The 24241-nt window shown below is 39.8% G+C and overlaps 1 protein-coding gene across 2 annotated transcripts in view; it reads right to left on the reverse strand.

The window, feature by feature from the left end:
- Positions 1-715: 715 nt before the first annotated feature.
- Dtl (denticleless E3 ubiquitin protein ligase homolog) overlaps positions 716-24241 on the reverse strand; it is a 43173-nt gene continuing 19647 nt past the window's right edge. The window contains exons 11-15 of one of the 2 annotated variants that reach the window (XM_010642570.3): positions 21079-21191; positions 15846-15935; positions 13251-13386; positions 2595-3424; positions 716-855 (exon numbers count right to left, since the gene is read on the reverse strand). In XM_010642570.3, coding sequence (XP_010640872.1) covers positions 757-855; positions 2595-3424; positions 13251-13386; positions 15846-15935; positions 21079-21191 — 1268 coding nt within the window. In that variant the 3' untranslated portion in view covers positions 716-756. Of the gene's footprint in view, positions 856-2594; positions 3428-13250; positions 13387-15845; positions 15936-21078; positions 21192-24241 lie in introns of both variants that reach the window. The other variant, XM_010642569.3, reaches the window with a different exon arrangement.

The following is a 24241-nucleotide window of genomic DNA, read 5'->3' on the forward strand; positions in this document are numbered from 1 at the left end:
TCATCTTTTATAAAATTATCAGTCAGAAATATTGTAAAGATCTGATCACTTTAAAAAAAATTGCAGCTTCAAGAGAACTGAGGACTGCACTTAAATTCAAACCCAACCTCTCCCCAGTGTCTGAACACCTTCCTCTAAGTGGCAAAATCAACCACAGAAAGTAATGTTGGGTTGTTACAGAAGATTGCTTAGTAAAAATATGGAAACTTAACTGTCATGTGGGAGTTACATTGCAGGGGGGACACGACAAATCCAGAGTTCTATTGTTGCCCCCGTAGTTTCTCCAGAGTTTGCATTTAAAATCAAGATGAGGTTAGCTCAAGAGATTGTATTTTAACAATGAACCAATATAAATGTACTTATCTGAACATCACATTTTATATGTATTTAAAAAACACACAAAAGAATAGAGAAAGATTATATATTTCAATAAAATGATACTGATGAGGCAGGGCAGATCCAGGGACCTTCTGCAGAAGACTCCTCCAGCAGCCAGCTTTCCCCAAGAGGCTGAGGCAGGTGATGCTCCCACTGAGCACACCAGGTCAGGGAACAGAGACAGGTCTTGGTCTTGCTTTTTTTTCTCCATGAGCTGGGATGTCTTTATTGTAGAGAGGATGCATAATTTAAAAAGTGAAGACTCTTCTTTCAAAATGCTACAGAGTGACAAATTTACTTCATGGAGACCAGAGTTAGTCATTCTTTTTCCTTTTGGTTTAGTGGACCAAAGTTCAGTTAACTCACTCAGCTCATAAGTTATAATTCTGTTGAATGTTCAGGACTACAGAAGTCATCCTGGGACTTTCTGTGGAAGTATGTACAGATTTTCCTCATGGAGCTGGGAGTGATGGTGACCTAGAAGAAAGTTTGCATTTCAGACACTGACCAAGATAAAATCCAAAGTTACATCAGCAAATTAGCACGGACAGTACCTTAATTTAGGGTGCCTAGAAATTTGATTAGTAAGCCAGCTTTCAGTCCCAAATACTTTGGGATAGCAGTGTCTCTTCTGGTTGATTTATAATAAAATAGTTTAAAAAATATCAGTTAAGCTTCCTAATAGGAGCTAAAGTGGTTACAATCACTATCCTCTTTGAAATAAATCAGTAAATCCCCCAATTTATAAACCAGTAACTATTTCTCAGCCTGGGAGACAGTCTCACTATGTAGCCCAGGCTGGCCATGCACTCATGGTGATCCTCCTGCCTCAGCCTCCTGAATGCTAGGATTACAGGTGCATGCCACCACACTTCATTTAAAATTTTAATGATTTACTTATTAGCAAAAATAATTTTTCAAGAAATTACTTTCCTGCTAACACATAGCTGAGACCAGCTCTCCTGGAAACAAACAAGAATTTCACATAGGGCAAAGAATAGTACATTGCAGCACTTGTTTTCCTTCCCATATTCTACGGCAAGGTCTTAGCTGGAGTCTGTGTATTGAATAACCTTTATTTTTCCTAGAATGATGTCAGGACTCCTGACAGGTGGGGGACCTGGCCTAAGGTTGTCCAGCTTCCACCCTTTACAAGGGCAGATGTTGCTGAATGGGACACTTGGGACTGAATCTCGATCATCCCGCCACTTCCTCCAACACCGAACAAGAACTACCATGAGCCACCATGGCAACACCCCTAAGCCATCTCCCTGAACCTCTAAACTGATTAACGCAAGCTTTCTGTGGCCCCAAACTGGTGTGCACAGCTCACAATGCTCACAGCTACTTCTGCCCCACCTGATAGTAAATCATGTGCTTGTGAAGGTTCACAAAGTTTCCACCAGCAACATCTGTTACTGACATTATCTAATGAAATATTACGTTAATCAGTGAAATATGAGCCCTAAAAAGATAAGTAAACTATGCTAAAATGCAGAACGTTGAAAAGATTGGATATACAGCTACTTGGGAGACTAAGGCAGGAGGATCACAAGTTTGCAGTGAGCCTGGGCAATTTAGTGAGATCAGGTCTCAAATAAGAAAACCCTAGCTCAGTGTGAGGTCTTGGGTTCAATCCCCAGTACCCCTTTCCCCGGCCCTCCAATAAGATACAGGTGCTATGAACATTGGTGGGGCCAGGCAACTACAAAGGATTACGGGGAAGCCATAACCTAGGATTCTGTACTTTAATTGCTTTTTACGTACCTAAGCTTCATTTTATTTTAAACAATAAAATGTAACACAAACTGAAAATCTACTTACGGGGACTGGAAACTTTCCCAAGAACAGCTTTACCTGCCAAAAAAGGATAGCATACTGTCTCCCACGGAGGAGATTTTTGAACCTGATACCCTGGAGCACGAGGACAGCTTCAGTGCATCAGGCAACAAGACTGAGGAGCAGGAGCCCTCGACAGGATGGATTTTAATAGGTGTAAATGGGTAAAATACAGGACACCCAGTCAATTTTGAATTTCAGACAAATTTAACAAGTTTTCAAAAGTCCTGCACAAATTTGTCCTGGATTTCTTCCTGCTACATTTGGTAACTTCAAATAGATTTACTTACTTTTTTTTTCCTGACTTGAAAAGAGATCTGTATCTATCTGGCCCTGTTCAAGCTACAGAATCTATCTTCCAGCCACTGCTGACTTACCAGGCCTGGTGACGTCTTTCCGTTCTGTCTCCTGGAACCGGGTGTCTGGGAGGATGGACTTTGAGGAGACGAGTTCTCGGCCTTCCGTTTGGCTGCCATGGCTAACAACCAGTTTTTATTCTCTGGGGAGCTGTTCTCTTTCCCCACCACTTCAGACCCTTCTCCACATGGTCTCAAAGGAAGAGGCAGCGCTGCACAGCTTTCTGAAGCAAAAGGACTGACGGGAGAGGGAGGCTCGGAGATGCTTGTGGTGGCTCCCTCCATCTTGCTTGGTTTGGCAGCCCCTAGAGAGTCTTTACTAAGGTCTTCCTGGTTACTGGTGAGGCAGCACAGATCCAAATGAAGATTCTCCACTTGGCCATCGAGCTCAGTCACACAGTTGCAGCTCTTCACACACTTCTGCTTCACGCTCTCCAGGCAGCTGGAGTCCAGTCGCCTCTTCACTCTATTTCTAGACTCAGAGCAGGAGTCTACCGCAGAGGACTTCTGGCTCACGGGAATGAGGGCTTTTCTCGGAGACGCGATCTTGGTCTCAGAAGCAGGCGGAGTGATGGGTGGTGATGAGGAAGGCGTTCGAGTCACCCAGTTTCTAAGCGACATCTTGAAAGACGAGAGTGGCTTGGGAGAGACAGAGGAGACGGCACCTCTTCCTCGGATGGGCGAGCGGCCCGAGGCGGGCGGGGTTCTGATGGAGAGCGTGGGCGTGTTTGAGGGAAGAGGGAGGTCTCCAGCACAGCTTGGCGTGCAGGCTGCGGATGATGGGGAGGACGCGGCCGGGCTGCTCTTTACTCTGGGGGCTTTGGCAGGAGTGCTCTGGGTGCTCGTTACTGCTACTGAAAAATGAAGGGAGGATCATGGAAATCAGGAGCCAGAGCCACAGAAAAGTCCATGCGTTCTTAAGGAAAACGACAGCTGATTTAATCACCCGAGGGCCTGGGTGCCAAGAGATAGCTTATAAGAATCATTTGATTTTTACCATAACCTTTCAGCATTTTCCTTTCCCTTCCCAGCCAGCTTCCCAATTACCCCGTTGTAACTATAGCTTGTAAAAATCTAGAAAGTATAGAAAATGCACAGAAAGATCTCAAAGCACCCAGGTAAAGCACTTTTAGAATTGTTTCTATGTTTGTGCATGTGATATACATTGCCTACCTCAAATTTTTCTATATACCACAATGTATACACTGTTGAGTAATCTTTAGTTACCAAGAAATTACTCATTTTCTACTGTATATACTTAGTGGAGACAACATGATGTTTTGATACATGTATGAATTAAAGAATGACTAAATTGGGAGTGGGCCAGCGGCACAATGGATAATGCATCTGACTATGGATCAGAAAATTCTAGAATGACTAAATCAAACACAGTTAACATATTAATCACCTCACCTTTTTTGTAGTGAGAATGTTTAAAATCTATTTAGAGATTTTCAAATATTGCATATTACACATTATTATTAATTCTACTTAGTATGCTGTAAATAGACCCTGAACTTATTTCATTTTATATATATGGAATTTTAAATACTTCCCATTTGCTCCCCCTTCCCACCCCTGACCCCTGTAATCACAATTCTACTCTGCTTTTGAGTTCAACTTTTTCAGAGTCCATATAAATAGATCACAAAATATTTTTATTTCTGTGTCTCTTAACGCCTTCCAGATTCATCCATGTTATTACAAATGACATAATTTTAGCCTTTTAAAAGACTAAACAATATTCCATTGTGAATGTAAGCGATTCTAATCCATTCGTCTGTCGAATGAAGGCTGACCCCGTATCTTGCCTTTTGTGAGTACAGTGTACAGACACATCTTCACATACTGACTTCATCTCTCAGCTGTGTCCCCAGGAGGGATGGCTGCGCTAATTTATATTCTCACCCACACTGTGCAACGGATTTCCTTGTCTCACCATCTTCATCAACACTTGTTGGCTTTTATCTTTTTGATAAAAGGTGAGATGATATCTCAATAGTGGTTTTAGTTTATTTCCCCCGGTTATTAGTGATGGTGAGCGTTTTTCACATACCTAGATGTTGGCCGTTTGTAATCTGCTTCTTAATAGATCGTGAACATTTCCTACACTAAGACAGATTTATGTTACTACCATTTTTGAATAGTGACAAAGTATACTAAGGTATTGGTGGTATGTTACATATTCAACAAGCACTCCACAGAGGATGATAACAGTAAGGCAGGGTGTTAAGCAGTTGTTATGAGAACTGTGTATAATCTTGATGGATGTCAGGGCAAAGAGGCCCTGCAAACAAACGTACAGGTCTACAACCAGGCACCATCCCTTACTATGTGACTTGGGCACAGCTGTTCATCTTTCCGCGTGTATTAAACAAAGACAGTTCCGCAGTGGACAGGTCTCTAAGTGTCCGCGTCCCCTTGTTTACACACAACAGCAAGTACAGAGTGGTGGTGCAATACTGGGGATTGAACCAGGCCCTTCACACTGAGCTACATCCTCAGCGCTTTTTTAATTTTGACACAAGCGTTCACTAAGTTGCCCAGGCTGGGCTGTAACTTGTGATCCTCCAGCCTCAGCCTCCCAGAGTGCTGAGGTTATAGTCATAACCACAAAGCTTGGACATAAAGGCTGTGCTTCTTCACTCTCAGGCTTTCTACAGACAATACTATTTCGTTTCAGAGCTTTCTAAAACAGCAGTGCTGTCTTCAAATAATGAGAAAAAAAAGGTATCTATTTCTCAGTTTTTGAATTTTAAATCAGGAAATTAATTCAGTTTAGTTACTGAAGTGCGTTTATATGCAACTGAATTTAGGATGAGCTCATATAAAAGTGTAATCTCTCTTTCAGCAGGAATAAGGATTTGCAAGTACTAACTTTATTTAGCCAGTTGATTATCCTGTCCTATTCTTCTGTGCTTCTACTTAAGCAGCCTGGCCTTGATACAGAGAAGTCTACAAATTGACTTTTGCCTAAACATTTCTGATCAACCACCCCTTTAGAACCAGCCAAAGTAATACTCCTTTGGAATAGACTTCACAAAAATGACCTGTCCACGGAGCCCTGGTATGGTCCTTACCCTCCTGCTCTAGAGCTTGGCTCCAGTTACTAATTCAGGCGGGAAGGAAGTTCTCACTTGCTGCACTCACTCTTCAGTGCAAGCCAACTTTCACTGCACAGCTGCCACAGCTGTTTTCCCCATTTAAACGGGTTGAAGCAGACATTTAGGGCAAAACTCCTAAAAAGGTATGGTCTGTACAATGGAGCAACTCTAAGGTGGGACTGGAGAAGAAGGAAGAGGGACGGGGACAAATAGGTCATCTGAGTTTCTGATATGTGCATGCACTATTGGGAGTGTTTACTGAAGGCCAGCAGAAACCTTGTATGTTAGAAAACTGGGAAATTGCCTCTTTCTTTTGGATGTTATGCCTCGGTGATGAGAGAGTCAAAGAGAAGATTTTGTTGACAATGAAGGTTAGCAAAACTTTGGGTCAAATTAAATCTTTTATTCTAAAAAACAGATTATAAATATGAAATTTCATGGTTAGAAAGTTCTAATAGTATAAAGGAGATGAATGTAAAAAAGGCAAGTCTTTTTAAACTTCTGATTTCACTCATAAGTATCTTTAAAAAACCCATGGGGCCAGGGATTTAGGTCAGTGGTTTTGCCGCTTGCCCTGCAAGCACAAGGGCCTGAGTTCGATCCCCGGTACCTAAATAAATAAATGAATAAATAAATAAATAAATACATAAACCCAAGCAAGCTCTAGACGGATTTTACTACACAAATAGGTACATGTTCTGCAACATGCTTTTATCATTCTCTCTACTCGTTTTCTGGAGATGCACTGCACTGTTTCTAACAGTGGAACAGCGTGTCACTGCAGTGGCCTATGCATTCCCATGACACTGCATGCAGTACCCAAGCAGCTTCAATGGGCCAGTCCCTCACAAGCCACACATGCGACCTGATAATGACATGTCAAAGACTGGCTTCCCGCCCCACGGGCTTCTTGGAAGTCAGTTCCTTTGAGGAATTAAGAGCGCTCAATGGGAATTCATTTGCTGCTCCTTCCAGATGAAGGTTAACTGCCTGCCTCACCCCTGCCTCTCAGTCTTCCCGTGTGCGGTGCTACTCAGGATCCTGTTCCAGGAGACTGCTCTCTGCTCCCTGAGTGCAGTATGCACTGCGCAACTCTGTTGTTCTGCACATGGTTTTCTTGGCCTTCTTTTCCAGGTAAAAGTTCTCCTCATGTTTCAAGGCTCTGACTATAGTGTGAATTCTGCTCTGAAGTGTTCACAGACTTTACCTCACTGATGAAGCTCCCCTCTCCCATAGGAAATGGGTTCTTAGAGCCCTTGGTTAATACAGTTAGGAGAAATGTTTACAACGCACTGGGGATTTCACATTTGCCTCCTAGACTAGATTGTGAGCCTAGACAGCGGGAGCTAATCTTTCGGCCCAGTGCTGCTGCCTTGCGAGGAATTATTAAGCCTGTCAAATTTCATTACTGCACTGGGCCTTGCAAGCTCAAGATCTTGAGTTCAATCCCCAGTACCACAAACAAAACAAAATAAACAACAACAAAAAAAGACTGAGATAGTCATCCTTGCCCCTCAATAGTGCCCAGATGAAAGGTTCTCAATCCTGGTTGTACAACAGATTTACCTAGATCCAAGTACTTGGCCTCCAGCCTACTAATCAATCGCCCAGGACATCAACTTTTAGGGAGCTCCACAAGTGATTCTGATGCCCTGCCAAGCCTGAGAAACGCTGGCCTCCACAGAGCTATGAGATCTCTAGCTGAACCAGTGAAAGAGTAGTAAGCAATAGAGTAGGTGCTGGCTGGGAAAACTAGGGCAGAGGAAAGAGAGGCTGTGCCTTGGCACTCGGTTCATATTAAGAGGGCCAGGAGGGAAGACACGCAGCACAGGACAGTAATGTGGGTTGGAGTGTCAATCAGAAGATGGGAAAAAACCGAGGAACAAAATGCTCAAAACGGCAATGTGGTGAGCAGCAGCCAGTCTATTGCTGGAAGCTGGCTTGGAGGGTCAGACAGCCAGTGCGCCAGTCAGCACCCATGCTGTTGCTCTGTAATCCTCTTCAGAGTAACCTTAGCATCACTCAAAAGTGCAGAAATCTAGGCCTAACTCCCAGTGTGGTTCCAAGCTAATCTGTGCTGTTATGTTGAGGCCTGAAGGAGGCCACATGGCCACTGAAGAGCAGCCCCAATATCTGCTGCAGAATTAAACCGTAGGGTTTGAGCTCTGGCTCTACTGCAACTTCACAGCTCTGCAACCTGAGGTAGGTCTACTTCCTCCATCTTCAGTTTCAGTTCTTTTAGGAATCAAGTAAAATACTTAAAGCAGGTTATGCCAAGACTCAATAATAACTCAGTGTTGTTATGATGGTGCAGATCTGTGCAACCTTTTTGGTGACTTTGTTTCTAAAACTCAAAATAATTAATGACACACTGAAAATAGCTAGTTAAAGCAAGATGCTTTTCATCACAAATCTTCAAAGTGATAAAATATAGCCATCAAAATAGGAATTCCACCTATGAGAAACTACCTTCATGAGAAGCAGAACCCTAAATTCAGGGAGAAAAAAACTCACCTCACCTTTTTTTGCAGTCCTGGGGATTGAACTTAGGATCTTTGCACTGAGCTACATCCCCAGCCTTTTTATTGGTGTTTTCAGTTTTGAGACAGGGTCTTGCTACATCACACAGTTGCCCAGGTGGGGCTCGACCCTCAATCCTGCTTCAGCTTCCCAGAGTGCTAGTGCAAGCCCAGCCCAACTTTTCCAAAATACTGGAAACAAAATGTCTAACTATAGTAGAATAGCTAGGTAAAGTGCAGATCATCTACTCGATGGAATATTTTAAATAGTGTTATGAAATAAGATAGTATGTTAAGTCTTAAAACTTCAAGTTCAGAGAGAAAAGCCTCAAGAAATCAAACTGTATATACAGTAAAACAACGATTCAGTTAAAAGAATCTCTAGGTACAAAATTTTGGATAAGTGGAGGGAATACTCATGGTATTTTTCTTCACATAATTTTCTTTTCCAGAATGTCCAAATTTAAGAAAGAAGTACACAGAAAAGAAGCAGCAGAAATACTTCCCTAATTCGTGGATCAGAAGATTTAAAACCTTATCAAAACCCCTAGTGGCTATTTTGTAGAAATTAACAAGCTGATTCTAAAATTTATGGAGAGACTCACAATACTCAAACCAATCATAAAAAAGAAGAAAACTGAAGGACTCAAGCTGACTACAAGTTATAAGTAATCATCAAGACAATGCAGTACAAGCATAAGAACAGAATATAGATTAATGGAATAAAAAGTTCAGAAATAAACCCTAGTATTTAAATCAACTGATTTTTGGCAAGACAGCCAATTCTTTGGGGTAAAGAATAATCTTTTGAGCTGGGCACAATGGCACAGGCCTCTGACACCAGCTACTTGGGAGGCTAAGGCAGGAGGACAATGACTCTGAAGCCAGCCTGGGGAACACAGTGAGGCTGTCTCAAACAAACAAAAAATTGAACAAATAATGTCAAAAAAGCTGGATACAAAAGGATGAATTTGGAATCCCACCTCACACTATACCCAAAAATAAACTCAAAATGGATTGTAGACCTAAAACTAACACACGCACGCACGCACACGCACACACACACTCACAAAACCACAGAAGAAAACGTTAGAATAAATCTTTGTATCTTGGAATAGGCAACAGCCTCTTTGGTACAATGTTACAAGCACAAGTGACCAAAGGAAAAAAAATAGATAAATTGGACTTCATCAAAATTACAGATTTATATGTCAAGGGATTGAATTAAGAGAATACAATAGACAGAGTAAGAACGCTTACAGAAATGACAAAATCCAATTAAAATGTAGGCAAAAATCTGCATAGGCATCTCATCAAAGAAAATATATAAATGGCCAATAAGCATATGAAGAAATGTTTCTGTTAACTGGACATCAGTAAAATACAAATAAACCCACAATAGGACACCAATTCATATAGGTTTTACTCACATGGGCTTGATAAAAATGATGAACAGCAACAAGTGTTAGCAAGGACATGGAGGAAACCTCATTTTGGATGCTGAAAATATTCTAGAATTACGCTACTGATGATGTTACAATTCTAAATATACAAAAAAAAAAAATCACTGAACTGTACGTTGATCTAACCCTACTCTATTAGGATGGGAGTGTGCAGGTTTGGAAGTGGTGGGACATAGGAAAGAGTTAAATTCTCAACTCACAGAAGAAAGAACTCAATAAAGCTGAAAGCTACAAAAACAAAGAAATATAAGTGTACAATTTTTAAAGATACAGACATAATACACACAAAGACACAAACACGTATACATATTAAAGAATCAGCTAAGAAATTAGAGTAGCTGCCTCTGTGAAAGGGAAACTCTGAGGACTGCTGTTTACCTTATTCACCTCTGTAGAACTTAAAAACTATTAAAACTAAAAATTAAAATCAGAGTTTTAAAGAAAAACAAAAAATTAACAACAAAAAACCAAATATGGCAGTGCCATCAAAGATTTTATAGAAAGACTGAGAGCAACAGAAATATAATTCTGTACTCTGTCTCATCTTCAACACCCCAGTAAGCTTAGGCCTTAATGGCTATGCACAATGGATCTTTGAGTTGAATTTCAAATTCATCACTGCATATCTGCTGGTAGCATGAGGATCTTCTTTTACTGGCTCAGTACTTACAGGATTTTTGCCCTTGGCCCTGTTTCTATCTTCAATACTATCTTTGTCAATTCATAGCGATGACAAAACTCATACATGATCTTTCAGATATCTTGGTTTCTCAGTTTCTTGATCATCTTCTATAAAACGCACTCACCTAGGCCAATCTCTTATTTCTTGACCTTCCACTCCCCATTATCTTGATTTCAGTCATTCTAATCTGCTCACTACCCATCCTCCCAGCTCCCGTTAGTACTTCAGCTATCATCATCTTTCCTTCCTGGAGTCCTGCAGTCCGTTCGCAGAGCCGCTCTTGCGTGGTCGCTGAGGTCCACTCTGTCTTCAGCACATCCTCAGCCAGGTTAAACCCACGGGCACTCGTCACCATCCTCCTCTCACGCCCACCACCTTCTACTTTCTTGCTCTCTTCCTCATACCTGCTTTGCTAAACCAACTCCGTGGTTAAATCCAACTGTGCCTATACAGTATTTCTCCAAAAATAAGACCAGGTCTTATACTAACCTTTACTCCAAAAGACACAATAGGGCTTATTTTCAGGGGATGTCTTGTTTTTTCATGTACAACAGTCTACACATCCATTCATGTACAAAAATCTACATTTATTCAAATACGGTCATCTTCTGGAACATCATTGTAACTCTCTAAACCCCAAATTTCAGTCTGAATTTCTTGTGATTCCATTTCCCGTAGAACCAGTGGCCCAGATTTCTCACGTCCAACAACAGAGCTCTCCTTAAATGAGCACTTCTTGTCCATGTAGCCTGATCACAGTGTATTAGCAACACAGCTGTCCGTGATTTTAACCTAAGAATTCTCACCCAAATCATGGCCTGCTGCAGGCTAGGGATTATTTTCTGGTTAGGTCTTATTTTAGGGCTAACACAGTAGTATACCTACATCTGTACTGTAAACACAAAAATGTGCTGAAAGCTTGCTCTCAATTAAGGACTGTGCGCTTCAAGTCAACTCTTCCAGCAATCCTGCTTCCCCAGCCCCGTATTCTATTGTCTAAACAACTATTTCAGACTTCCTTATAGCCTCAAATATGACATCTCTGCCTTCATGCTTTTTCTTAGTTGATCACCTCAATTCCAATTTCATTGAGAAAAAGTCATAAAACAAAAGAAAACTTTCTTCAGTCCTGATCATCCCGTCTCCTCAGCTGCCTGCGCCACACTTACATATTCTGCCTTCTCCCCAGTTGCTACGGACCAACCACCTCTGTTCTCCTGGCAAAGGTGTGACCCTCTCTTTGCATATCAGCCACTTATCTCCACTGTCTGCAAAGACTGTTTCAATAAATTTCTCTGCATGAATTTCCCCCTCTCTAGGATCCTTCCAATGACATATAAAATGCTATATTTCCATAAAAAAGAATAAAACAATGAGAAAAAACAACTCCACCAAATTTTAATGCCAATTCTTTCTGCAGCAACTTCACTGTCTCCTCTCCTTTATAGCAAAACTCCTCGGTTGGTAGTGTCCAAGTTCTTTTCTGTCATCATCCTGAATGATACCAATCAGGCCAATGAGCCTCATCCTATTTGGTAAGCCAGAATCACTGAATCAAATTCATCCTTTGCTCCTTCTTTACTTGGATTCCAGGACATGACACTCTTAATTCTCAGACTGGGCCTATTCAGTAGCCTTTAACAGTATCTGTCACTTCCCTGACCTCTGAGCAGTGGGGTGCCCCATGGCTCACATCTCTGCTCTATTCCCTTTTCCATCTACACCCACCTTCACATGTATCATGATGAACCCCAAATTTACAACACTAGGCCGAATTACAGAATTCAATGTCTAACTGCCACTGTGACATCTCCCTTTGCACGTCTAATAATTATATTAAACAACATATCTAAAGAGAAGTCCAGCTTCCCTCCCAAAACTCTTCCTGGTGGGGATTCCTACCCAGGTTAAAGAAACTCCATTCTTCTAGCTTCTCAAGCAAAACCTCTGAATTCATCTTTGGTGATTCCCCCTTACATCCCACATCTATCTCTCAGTATGTTCTGTTGGCTTTATCTTAAACATATCTACAATCTGATGACTTCCCATATCTTCTGCTGCCACTCACATCCAAGTCACCATGATCACTTCCTGGATTATTTCAAATACATTTTAAAATTAGCTTTCTGCTTTTATATTGACCCTCTTGTAACTCATTCTCAACACAGGCACAAAATCATCAAGTTAAAAGTCACATTATGGTACTCTGCTCAAAACCCTCCGGCGCTGTTTGTCAGAATAGAAGCCAAAGTTGTACAAGAACATCCTCTTTTACTGCTATTCTCCTCTCTCCTTTGCTTGCTTTAGCCACAGGGGCTACAGCCACCTTAACCTCTACTGAAGATCTGCCAGCCCTGCTCCTCTTCCACTCTTACCATTTTGTCCGCCAGGAATATTTCCAAAATATCCACATGGCTCAATACCTCAACTTTCTCATTCAAATGTCATTCTTTTAACGAGGCCTCCTCCCTATCACCTAACAGAAAAATTTAACAGCACTTCGTCATTCTGCCTGTTTTCCATTTTCCTAAGCACTTACTGCTAACCACTATTTGACACAATGTTATTTTACTTCTTTATCTTATTTATTGCCTTTCATGCTAATACATAAGCTGTGTATATCTTTGGGATTTAAAAACTTTTTGTTCACTGTTGACTCTTCAGGCTAAGAACAGTATCCACAGAGCAAGTGTTCTGGAAGATATTTGTTGCATAAATCCAGCATTGTATTCCGCTGCCCTGGAGATAATACATATAGTAGTGCTCAAAAAATATTTTTGAGAAGACCAAATGTCAAGAAGATGGTGCTTTTCTTAAAAAACATACCAGAGCAAATCAAATATAGCCTACCACTATTTACCAATGAAACCATAAAAAAAAAGACTTAAGAAAATGCATGATATCCTTACCTAGGCTGGCTCTTGCCTCTTTCTTCTTCTGAGAGGCCCAACCCACTATGGAATGTTTATCTGCTCCTGGTTTCTCCTCTAAGCCTCTATTCAAGCGCCAGATTTTTAAAGTGTTGTCATCAGAGCAGGTAGCAATCTAAGAAGCAGCAGGAAAGGAGTGATGAAATTTCAATCAAAGATTTACAACAAAATAAAAAACAGATGTACCCTGAGGACTCATCACTGGAGAATTATTCTGTCTGCCCTAATAAGATAAAGTGGTATCTGGATGATAATATACTTTCACTCCCCAATCATATAGCTTCCACTGGAAGTTCTTGAAAATCATTCTGAATTTTCAAAGAAGTTAACTCTAGTTTCTTCTTCATATACTTACTGATAACAACTCTCGTCACCAGTAATTTGTTGTCTAGCCTAAAGTTCTACGACAGGCTCATTTTGTCCTCTCAAGAAGTTGAGCAAGTTGCAATCTTTATCATCTTCTACGCTGACTGTGAAATACAATCCTGTTTTCTGTCAAAATCACTGTATATCACCACATTTCTACGCCTTTCTTTTAAATTCTGCATGTTCTGCCTTCTTGCTAAAGTATTGGGGTCATTTCTAAGACCAGACTTAGCCCATAACTCTAGCAGGCCATCACGAGTACAATGAAACCGTTCCTTTGAGATTCTTTTTCAGATAGGTAAAGGAGCAATCTGGGAAAACAACAAGTTCACTAGGCAGAAACAAGTTAAAAATAACCTTTGCCCCTTCAAAAATATCTGACCATTCCTGATTGTGGTCCTAAGCCTTTTATGGCAGAGAAAGTCTAACTTGAAGAGCTTGTGGCAAATGGCCACTGGTTCCAGAGTTATTCTCCAGCATTTGTTTATACAATTTCTCTATTTTCAGTCACCAAAGGGAGAGAAAAAAGAACACACGTTCTCTTAAGTCTTGGCCCCCAAGAGACTGGAAACTTTTTCCTTTCCTTACTGGGAGGCCACAAGAAGATACCATATATTTAACTGCTCAACAAGAAATGTTTGGAATCCTATGTATTGTTATTTGTGACAATTTACAGTGATTATTTACAGAGCAGCTAGTGTATGTCTGGTCATTTATATTCTGTATCTTATTTAATCCTTACAATACAACAAACCTGGAACTCAAATAATCTCATCTGAAAAATGAGAATAAAGTTATTTGTCTAGAGTACCATATTCTACCTCCTTAGTTCCAGGCTGATGAAAAATCACTCGGTGGGTATAGGCAATCAGCCTTGCCATTTCCTTGGAGTCTCTCTTTTCTCATAGGAAATAAGGATAATACATGATGGCTGAAAAAAAGATTACATAATCATCTGAGTAATTAAAAAGCCATTCATCTTAGTGAGTTCCATGAAGATACAGTACCCTGCATTAAAAGCAGATATCTTATTGGAAATGACATGGAATCATGGAGAAAAAGAATGCCATTGGGGTATAATTATGGATGATTCAAGCAATGATTTAAAAAAAAAAAAGGTCTGCCATGAAGCAGACCACTGAAATGGTAACAGGAAGAGAAAAATGAAGAGAAATCTACAGTGATATTGGAAGGCTGGCAGGGATGCCGCAAACAAGCCAGACAATAGGAAGTTCCTGGAAGATAAAAACAAAAACAAAACCTAGGTGGGTGGGAACAACAGGCAACAAGATCTCAAAATATCATACATGAAAAGGGGAGACCGCCACTGAAGTGAGACTTCCTGTGGAACACAGAATAACAAAGATCATAGGCAACAGGGACTGGGAGAATGAGTGGAACCTGGGCTACTGTTATATGAAATTGCTATACATACATAGTTATGTTTCTGGCCTTTCTACATTTTAGGTTTTAGTGTCACATATTCACCATAAAAAAATTAAAAGGTAGGCATATTTTCTTTCTAGAATGTCTAAAACATCTCAGGCCTACTTTTTTGAAAAAGTTTGGCTACAGTTAAGACTGCATTGGAAGCTGGGCATGGCAGTGCACACCTGTAATCCCAGCAATAGGGAGGCCGAGGCAGGAGGCTCGCTGGGAGTTTGAGACCAGCCTGGGCTACACAGCGAGTTCCAGGGCGGTCTGAACTACATAGTGAAGGGCCAGGGATTTGGCTCAGTGGTTCCACTGCCTGCCTCACAAGCACAAGGACCTGAGTTTGATCTCCAGTGCCAAAAAAAATAAGAGACTTCACTGGAGCCACTGTATTAGTCATACGTGAAAACCCAAATTGGACTGTGAATAACAGTCACGGCATTATCTTTTATGCACACTGATAATATGTAAAGGTGAAAAAGAATAGTTCTAATCTGTGATTGCTTTTTCACCTTAGATCTTAAAATGAAATTTTCAGTTAAAACCTAATTCTACACTTAGAGGAGGAATGACTACCAATTCATCCTTATTCCTTTAGTTCTACAATTTTTAAATCTTAAAGGTAAAAAATAAAAATCTAGATGGGAACAATAGGTAACCCCCCCAACATATCATACATGAAAGGAATTTTAAGACAGTTTCTGTCTCTCAAACCTTGAGAAAACATACACAACTATGATCTACTTTTAAACAATTGCAGACTTGTTCACAAACCTTTGTGAAGTCAGATGGACACCAGCACACCGATGTGACCTCTTGAGAGTGGCCCAGGAGCACTGTAGGTGGATGCCAGGGTGCAGAGACCTAGCCCAGTCAGAGAAAGGTACAAAAATCAGCACAGCAGTGTTAGGTCTCCCAGGTGGAGGCTCCGAATCTCTCTAACTGTGCCACAGTGAGCTTGAGGGTTGTTACCAAAGGTACCTAAACTGGCTTAAGTACAGTTCAGAAAAAGAGAGCTCCAATGGAGTACTCGTCCCTAATCTGAGGAAATACAGTGAAAATAGTCCAGAAAGAACATGAGGTTAGATCCCAGGATAGTTGTTATTCCAAATCAAGACTGCCTAGCTACATATATCTCTTTTGACTAAAATTCAAGATGGACATTGTCCCTTTTCCCTTAGCTGGTGAGCTTTCTGGAAGGGTGAAGCAAAGATGACAGGGAATGAGCTTCAAGTGAGCTAGTTTTGCCTTCATACAGCCTGGATGTTTCCAGACCTTCTCTAGTCAGCTACTTCCAGGAATACTAAATTAACTGTGAAGCCTGAGGGGGGCTAAAACATGCAACCAGTTCTCTTGGGACAAAAGGAAGATCCAATAACCTTTACCAAAACCCAAAGTAGTATTCCTTCATTTTGAAGGGCTATAAGCTGGATTTTACGTGGTGCTTTTGTAGAAAAATATTTTGCCGCTAAAATCTTATTTCAGTGAATCTAAAGAAATTTAATTTTCAATTGAGTCTCTCATTTTACATTTGCATAAAGGAAGTCACACTGTGCTGTACCACACACTGGACTAGAAATCTTACTTTCCTAGCCCTGGATGCTATGCATTTGATAGCATCATATAGCTGATGCAGTTGACAGCAGTTGCTAAAGAACACAAACTCACATAACTACTGTTGGTATGTTCTCTGAAAAGCAAGGAGCTTGGGAGTTTCTCTTGATTTTGCTGAGCTTCTGAATCATGGCTCATTTGTATGGAGAAAGTGGAGGCAACTTTGGAGAGAGTAATTGTGAGAAGGACTCAGTAAACTAAGAGATTCCTCAGATTATAATTGAGATGATGCTGATTCATAAGGTTATCCAGTTCAATTACTGCTCCTCCTCCTCCCTGGGGTTACAAGGCACACATGCAGATTCAAAAGGCAAAGAAGACAGAGCAAAGTTTAATTTGCCTTGCCAGGTTAATTAAACTTTAATAGAAAAGGAAGCCTTTCCTATATCCACAAAGATGTATCACGCCAGAGACAGTAAGTCATTCTTTCTAGGGTAACATTTGACAAGGGATTTTTAAAATCGCCTCTAACTATCCCAGACATTGTCCTACCTGCTACATTTGGAATGGTCCCAGTACATTAAGTTCTTTAACCAAGGACAAAATGGGTCTGGTAGCAAGAAGTTAAAAGAAAGGAAAAGTGGCTGGGGATGTAACGAAGTAGTACAGCACTCGCCTCACATGTGCAAGGCCCTAAGTTTCATCCCCAGATTTGTAGGCAAAAGGGAGAAAATCCACATGCTCTCTGAACAGGCCTCACAGGGATACACTATTCTCTTCCACTGGTTTACCCTGCTGACTGCCTCTAGTTTTTCATTGCAACATACTGCTTCTTCCTTAGTTTCCTACTGAAAATATTTAAGAGAATCCGCTGGGGATTTAGCTCAGTGGCACCACACCTGCCTCGCAAGTGCAAGGTCCTAAATTCAATCCCTGGGAACAAAGAGAGAGAGAGAGAGAGAGAGAGAGAGAGACAGAGAGAGAGAGAGAGAGAGAGAATGAATCTAAATGTGTACACAAAGGATTAAATAAATTTCAGGAAAATTGAATACCCACCAACAGAATGTGTATGCACGGTTTTTACACTATTTATAGGTTTCAGAGGAAAAAAAGACACCTTGGGAAAAATTTTCTACAATATGATAAGGTAATAATGATGAAAGTAAAAGCCAGCATTTGTTCATTCAATATCAGCAGCCAGGAAGTTTACATAGCATTAAAAGCAGGGGGAAGGTTCCTCAAAAAGTTACAGACTTAAATGTCACGTGACCAGGCAATTCTACTCTTGGGTATATATACCAAAGGAGAAATGAAAACAAGTTCAAACAAAAACTCATACAAGAATGTGCACAGCAGCTTCAATCATAAAGTCAAAAAGTAGAAGGAACTCAAATGAGCATCAACTGACATACGGATAAGCAAAATGTGGTCTCAATACTAGCTACCAAAAAAAATAAAATGCAAACTGTGGTCTAGCTATACAATGGAATTTTATTCAACCATACAAATTAATGAAGTACTATAAAATGTTACATGCCTGAACCTGGATAGCACCATGCTAGATGAAAGAAGTCAGACACAAAATGTCACCTATTGTGTGATCCACTTGTGTGAAATATCCAAAATAGGGTCATCCATAAGACAAAAGGGGAGTGTGTACAGTGACGGTTAAAGGGAATGGAGTTTCTTTCGGGTGTGATAAATATTTGGAAATTAGTGGTAATAGTTGCACAACTCTTGACTGTACTAAAAGCTACTGAATTGGATACTTTAAAATAATTTAAATGGTGAACCTAATACAATAAGAATTCACTTTGATATTTTAAAAATTATTATATGATTGTATTTTTTAAAAGCCTTCCTTTCCTTTTAGTTGGAAAGAGACTAACAAGTCCAAGAGACATCTAACATTCGAACTTTTTGGGGATAATCACACACAGAAAATTGACCTTTCCTAAGTATTCTTACAGAATAAAGGCTTCCAAGGTGTAAGGAATTCCAAAATTAAAACTAGGAAGGTACCTTTAGAAGTAAATGGCTCTAATCTGCAGAGTTCATAAAGGATTTTGTGTATCTAAACACACACAAAAAGATCAGCACTTTTCCCCACAAAATCTCCTTACTCTGCCCAGTTGGAAACCAAATCTAATCTTATTTCTGCCATGAGATCATTTACACTTCCTAAAGTGTCAGGCTCAATGTTTCGGCAGTCAGCGGAGGAATGGCTGTGCCAAATCAGTTTATTTATAACCACTTCAATTCAGTAGCTGTTCAGAAACAAACCAGGAAAGCAGGGGAGGAGAGGGGGTGGTCACTGGATAGGAAAATTAAAAAGCAGAATGTTAAATCTCTTAGTCTCAAGCCTCAGTATCAGAGTCTGAATCTATTACATCTCCCATCCCTGTGATAGTAGTAAAGATTAAAACGCCATTCTCTGCTGTCTTATAATGCCTTTCTTTTACTGCTTTCTTGTGCCCATGGGTTTTCTTGGCAAGGAAAAATTCCAATGCTTGAAAAGAATTCTTACCTATCAGACATAGAATTATAAGACACCTGCCAACCTGGATATACAGATTGTAGAGAATTACCTTTACACAATCACCCACTCTTTTTTTTTTTTTTTTTTTTTTAATCATGGAAAAGAGAAACTGAGCCACTTCACTAGGCAAATTCAATTTTAGGAGCAGCAAGCTTGCCAGGATCTCAAATAACAGGGCCTGTACAAGGAGTTATGTGTGGACAAGGAGAAGAACATCATGTGTGAACCACGAGATTCAGCAGGAACATGTGACCAAGCCCAGGAATTCAGAAGGGGTCACCCGTGTATGTGGCGGCCACTGACTGGATGTCTGAAAATGGGTTAGAAACAGCAGCCAACTATCTTTCACGTGTGTCTTTAAAGGGAAAAGTATGCTCTTAACTTTCATTCACTAAAACAAAAATTTTAAAAGTTCCTTGTGTTAAGAAGAGAGTTGAAGGAATTTTAAGAAATGGAAAGAAAACTATTTTTAAAGAAATATGTACACACACATATAATTACATAGATAATTATGTGTAGTATGCATAATTTATAAACTTATCTAAAATGTTTTAAAAGAATGACTGGTACATAGGTATTTTTGCATAATTTTTATTATGACTTTTGGTATGAAATTTGAGCTACTTTTTTTCTTTTAAGAATAAACTTCAAAAGATACAGACCTGCCAGGCGTGGTGGCGCATGCCTGTAATCCCAGCACTTGGGAGGCTGAGGCAAGTACTAGCGATACTGATTAGTACCAGTATACTATAAAGTATAAAGCTCAAGAATTTTATAGAGAGGAAACTAGGTAAAAACTATTTTCATAAGAAAGAGTCTCTAGTGTATACTTTGTAAGTATCATTTCATTTAAAATACAATAAATAAAGGAATGCATTGTGGAAAGTAGCAGGCTCACTATAAAAGTATCTTGGGTAGAACAATATCTCCACCTTGTGACCATTTAGTATTTTTTTGGGGGGGGTCTGAGACAGGGTCTCACTATGTAGTTGAGACCACCCTGGAACTCACTATGTAGACCATGCTGGTCTTGAACTCACAGCGATCCTCCTGCCTCAGCCTCCCGAGTGCTGGGATTACATTACAGCCATGCGCCACCACACCCGGCAGATTTTGTTATTAAAAGTTGTCAAAAACGTAGTGTTACATTTTTGCAACTGTGGATATATTGAACTCACTTTTTAAAAAAATTTTTGGTACTCAAACTCAGGACCTTGTGCTTGTGAGGCAGGTGCAATGCCACTGAACTAAATCCCTGGTCCCTGAAGTCACTTTTTAATAATTCCCCCATGACTTCAAATGGATAACTTTAAATTTCTTAGTTTATAGTAGTCATATAAAAAAACCTGTTTAATAATACTAATATGTGTGTGTGTGTGTATATATGTATACACACAAACACACACGTAAAATTAAAGCAGCCACATCTATTTTAAGAGCCTGAAGGATGGCTACTTGTTGAGAGAATAAAGAATATAATTAGTATACAAATATTCCAGTGACTGTTTCATGCAAGGTTCTATGGGTGATTCAAGTGCAAGATCTGGAGAACCAAAGTATTTTACTTTGAAGAGTTGAAAGCACGGAGCAGAAAGGCTGCATAGGACTCAATTGAACGCTACACGTACATCAAGCAAGCCCTGCACCACTGAGCTGCATCCTGGCCCCTCACGACCCTTCTCATTCCAATTCCTTGATAATCTATGAAGTGGAGGATACAGACTATCGACTTCTGATAAACCTTGGTCACAATAAAAGTACCTATGTTCTTTGATAGCAAGGTTTCAGCTATATTGAGGTGAGAAGCAACTTTTAACAAATATCTGATGCAGAAAAAGTTAATGGTATGTGTTCACATTAAATTTACCTCATATTGAACAAACAGCTTATTTGTAAGGGAAGCTGACAACCTACCTTCCAGATGTAGGCAGCTTCATCACTTGAACCACTGAGTAAAAACTGGTCATCTGGACTAAGACTTGATTTTACATAAAAAGTAGAGTTCTGGTGTCCACTGAAGACAGCCACTGTCAGAAGAGAAAAATGAGATTACTTAGTTCTTGTTATTTCCAGTGTTCAAATAAATATAGACACTGTGTGCATGTGCATCGTTTATGTGTGTATGTTAATGTGTGTGTACATATATATATACATATATATATATACATAAAATCTCCCAACAAGTTTCATCACTGTATTGACTACTGAAGCACATGGTAAAGATAGCTTTACTCATCAGGTAATGGAATTGGACATTAGCCAAAAAAGGGAAACCCTAAAATAAGTCTTTATTTTAGACCTACCCTCATGAAGTTGGACTAAACAAACTACAGATCTGGTGATGCCACGTGATGAAAAACATTCTTAGGGTAAAGAACGTAGGCAATGCCAATCCTGTAGGAAAACGAAGATGAAACTCTCTCTCTACCCCAGGGTAGGGTTTTTTCCACTGCATTATCCTTTGGTCTTTCGTCTCAGAGACCTCAAGCCTCTTTAGGATACATTTCATGTCTTGGTCTTCCTCTCTAGATTTTATAATGTTTTGAACACAGTAAATCCAAGTATTTGTTCCATGAATAGGTAACCATCAATGAAAAAGATCATGTGAATTCTGACTAAACTGAAAGCTTACCTGGGAGGTAAACCTTACTGCCAATAGGTTGAATGGTAAAGCAGCTAGCAGAGAAAGTCTGTTCCCAAGTGAGGCACAGGGGAAGGTTTGCCTTCTCACTATACAAATTACCACATCTAGCCCAATACGCTCTTAAATGCAACTTTTTGCGGGGTGGGTACCAGGGATCAAACTTGGTCCGTGCGCTTGCGAGGCAGGCGCCAAAACTACTGAGCTAAATTCCTGGCCCTACAAATTTTTTCTTTTGTACTGTGGCTAGAGCTTAGGACCTTGCACTTGCAAGTCAGGCGGCAGCACCACGGAGCTAAATCCCCAGCCCTAGCCCAATACACTCCTGACAAGTTTTTTTTTTTTTTTTTTTTTTTTTTTTTTTCTCCTAAGGAAGACAAAACCTAAGGCCTTTGGCACCAGAAAACTTTTAAGAAATGTAAGAGAAAATTTCATTTACTGGAGAACTTAACGATAAATTTAGGCAGGGGGGAAAATCATACTACTTTTAACAGAGGGAGAGAAGTACTTGTAAGGGACTTAGCTTTCCATAAGTGCTCACAGAAATTCTTTCTTTTTTCTACACTAAATGGAAAAGAATTTTGTATTTACAGGTTTAAAGTCTGCAAACTGAATACTCCCATCCACATCAAGACATTTTTACTATGAAAGTTAAGCAGAATATTAATCAACTCAAACACATGTATTGTAAACTTGCTGTAATAGATAAATCCCTGCAAAATAAAGAGGCTCCTTTATTGTGAACACTGCTTCCAAACTGTTCATCTTCTGCAACTATGCAACTATACATGGAAAACTATAGGCTGAATTTCTCACAAAACCTCTAAGTATTGCCCTCTGCTGGTCTAAAAAAAGGCTGCTCTAATGTTTTATTGTCTGTTAGTCTAGCTGTTAATCTGTTATGGTAACTTGATAAAAGACTTGAAAATAAATAACATTTGTTGAAAAGAAATTTTTATGTTACATGGTTCTTTTTTTTAAAGAATTTTTGGTTTATGTCTGGTAGTGTAAGTAACCACTTTGAAGATAATGATATACAGTATAATAGCTATTGTTATTCTCTTATTTGGTTATGAAATTTTGTTTTATTTTTTCATAAAATAAGACCAGTATGAAATTCGTTATAAGCCAGGCGTGGTGACACACGCCTGTAATCCCAGCACTTGGAAGGCTGAGGCAGGAGGATCGATGTGAGTTTGAGACCAGCCTGGGCTATGTAGTGAGTTCGAGGTCAGTCTCAACTACATAGTGAGGCCCTGTCTCAAAAACCAAAAAAAAAAAAAAAAAAGAAATACATTATAAATGTTTCAGTCTTGCTAAGAATTTTTCTGAAACCTAATTGGCTCAATTTACTCTTTCTAAAATTTTTTTTTGCGGTACCAGGGATCAAACTTCAGCCTTTGTGCTTGCAAGGCAGGCAGGAGAACCATTGAGCCAAATATGGTGCCCTTAATTTACCTTCTTTTATGATCTGGCTCTTAAAACTGCTTTAAGAGTCATCCTTAGGAATATCACTTAGTATAAAACTGTGAATAAAATATGGTAATTGAGTCCAGGAACTTTCTAAAGTCTTCAAAAAAATCAAATAATGACCACACATCACATATCACACACCCCATCCCTGCCATCATTCAAATTCTAAGGAACAAATTAATCTATCCATTTATCTTTGACAGCAAAATTTTAGGACAAAAAGTTACTAAGTAAGCAGCAAAGTGATGGCAGACGCACAACCTAAATAAGGGGTTCTTTCAGTGCCATACTGTAGGAAAAATAGAAAAGAATGCTTAAAAAAAATTAAAAAAAAAATTAAGAAAAAAGAATTCATGTACATCTGCTATTACAATCAGGATTAGGCTTTATTTATTTATTTATTTATTTTGGTAGGGGAGAGTTTAAGACAGGGCCTTTTAAAAGAAAACAACAAGAAAAAAGGCCAGGCGTGGTGGCTGTAATCCCAGCACTCAGGAGGCTGAGTCAGGAGGATCGCTGAGTTCAAGACCAGACTAGGCTACATAGTGAGTTCCAGGTCAGTCTCAACTACAGAGTGAGACCCTGTCTCAAAAAACAAAAAAGAAAGGGCCTTTTCTATATAGGTCAGGCAGGCCTTGAACTCATGGCAATCCTGTCTCAGCCTCCTGAGTTCTGGAATTACAGGTGAGTGTCAGCCACCATGGCCAGCTAGGATTTATCTTTTAAGGAAAAAATTTGAAAAGTCTATTTTATATGATTAACGAAATGAGCAGCTGTTCAAGTTGGTTTCTTACTGTCTCAAAACAAAAAAGAAAGGGCCTTTTCTATATAGGTCAGGCAGGCCTTGAACTCATGGCAATCCTGTCTCAGCCTCCTGAGTTCTGGAATTACAGGTGAGTGTCAGCCACCATGGCCAGCTAGGATTTATCTTTTAAGGAAAAAATTTGAAAAGTCTATTTTATA

Source organism: Fukomys damarensis, unplaced genomic scaffold (assembly GCF_012274545.1).
Source record: "Fukomys damarensis isolate Sample0158 unplaced genomic scaffold, DMR_v1.0_HiC HiC_scaffold_11, whole genome shotgun sequence".
NCBI classification, from domain to species: Eukaryota; Metazoa; Chordata; class Mammalia; order Rodentia; family Bathyergidae; genus Fukomys; species Fukomys damarensis.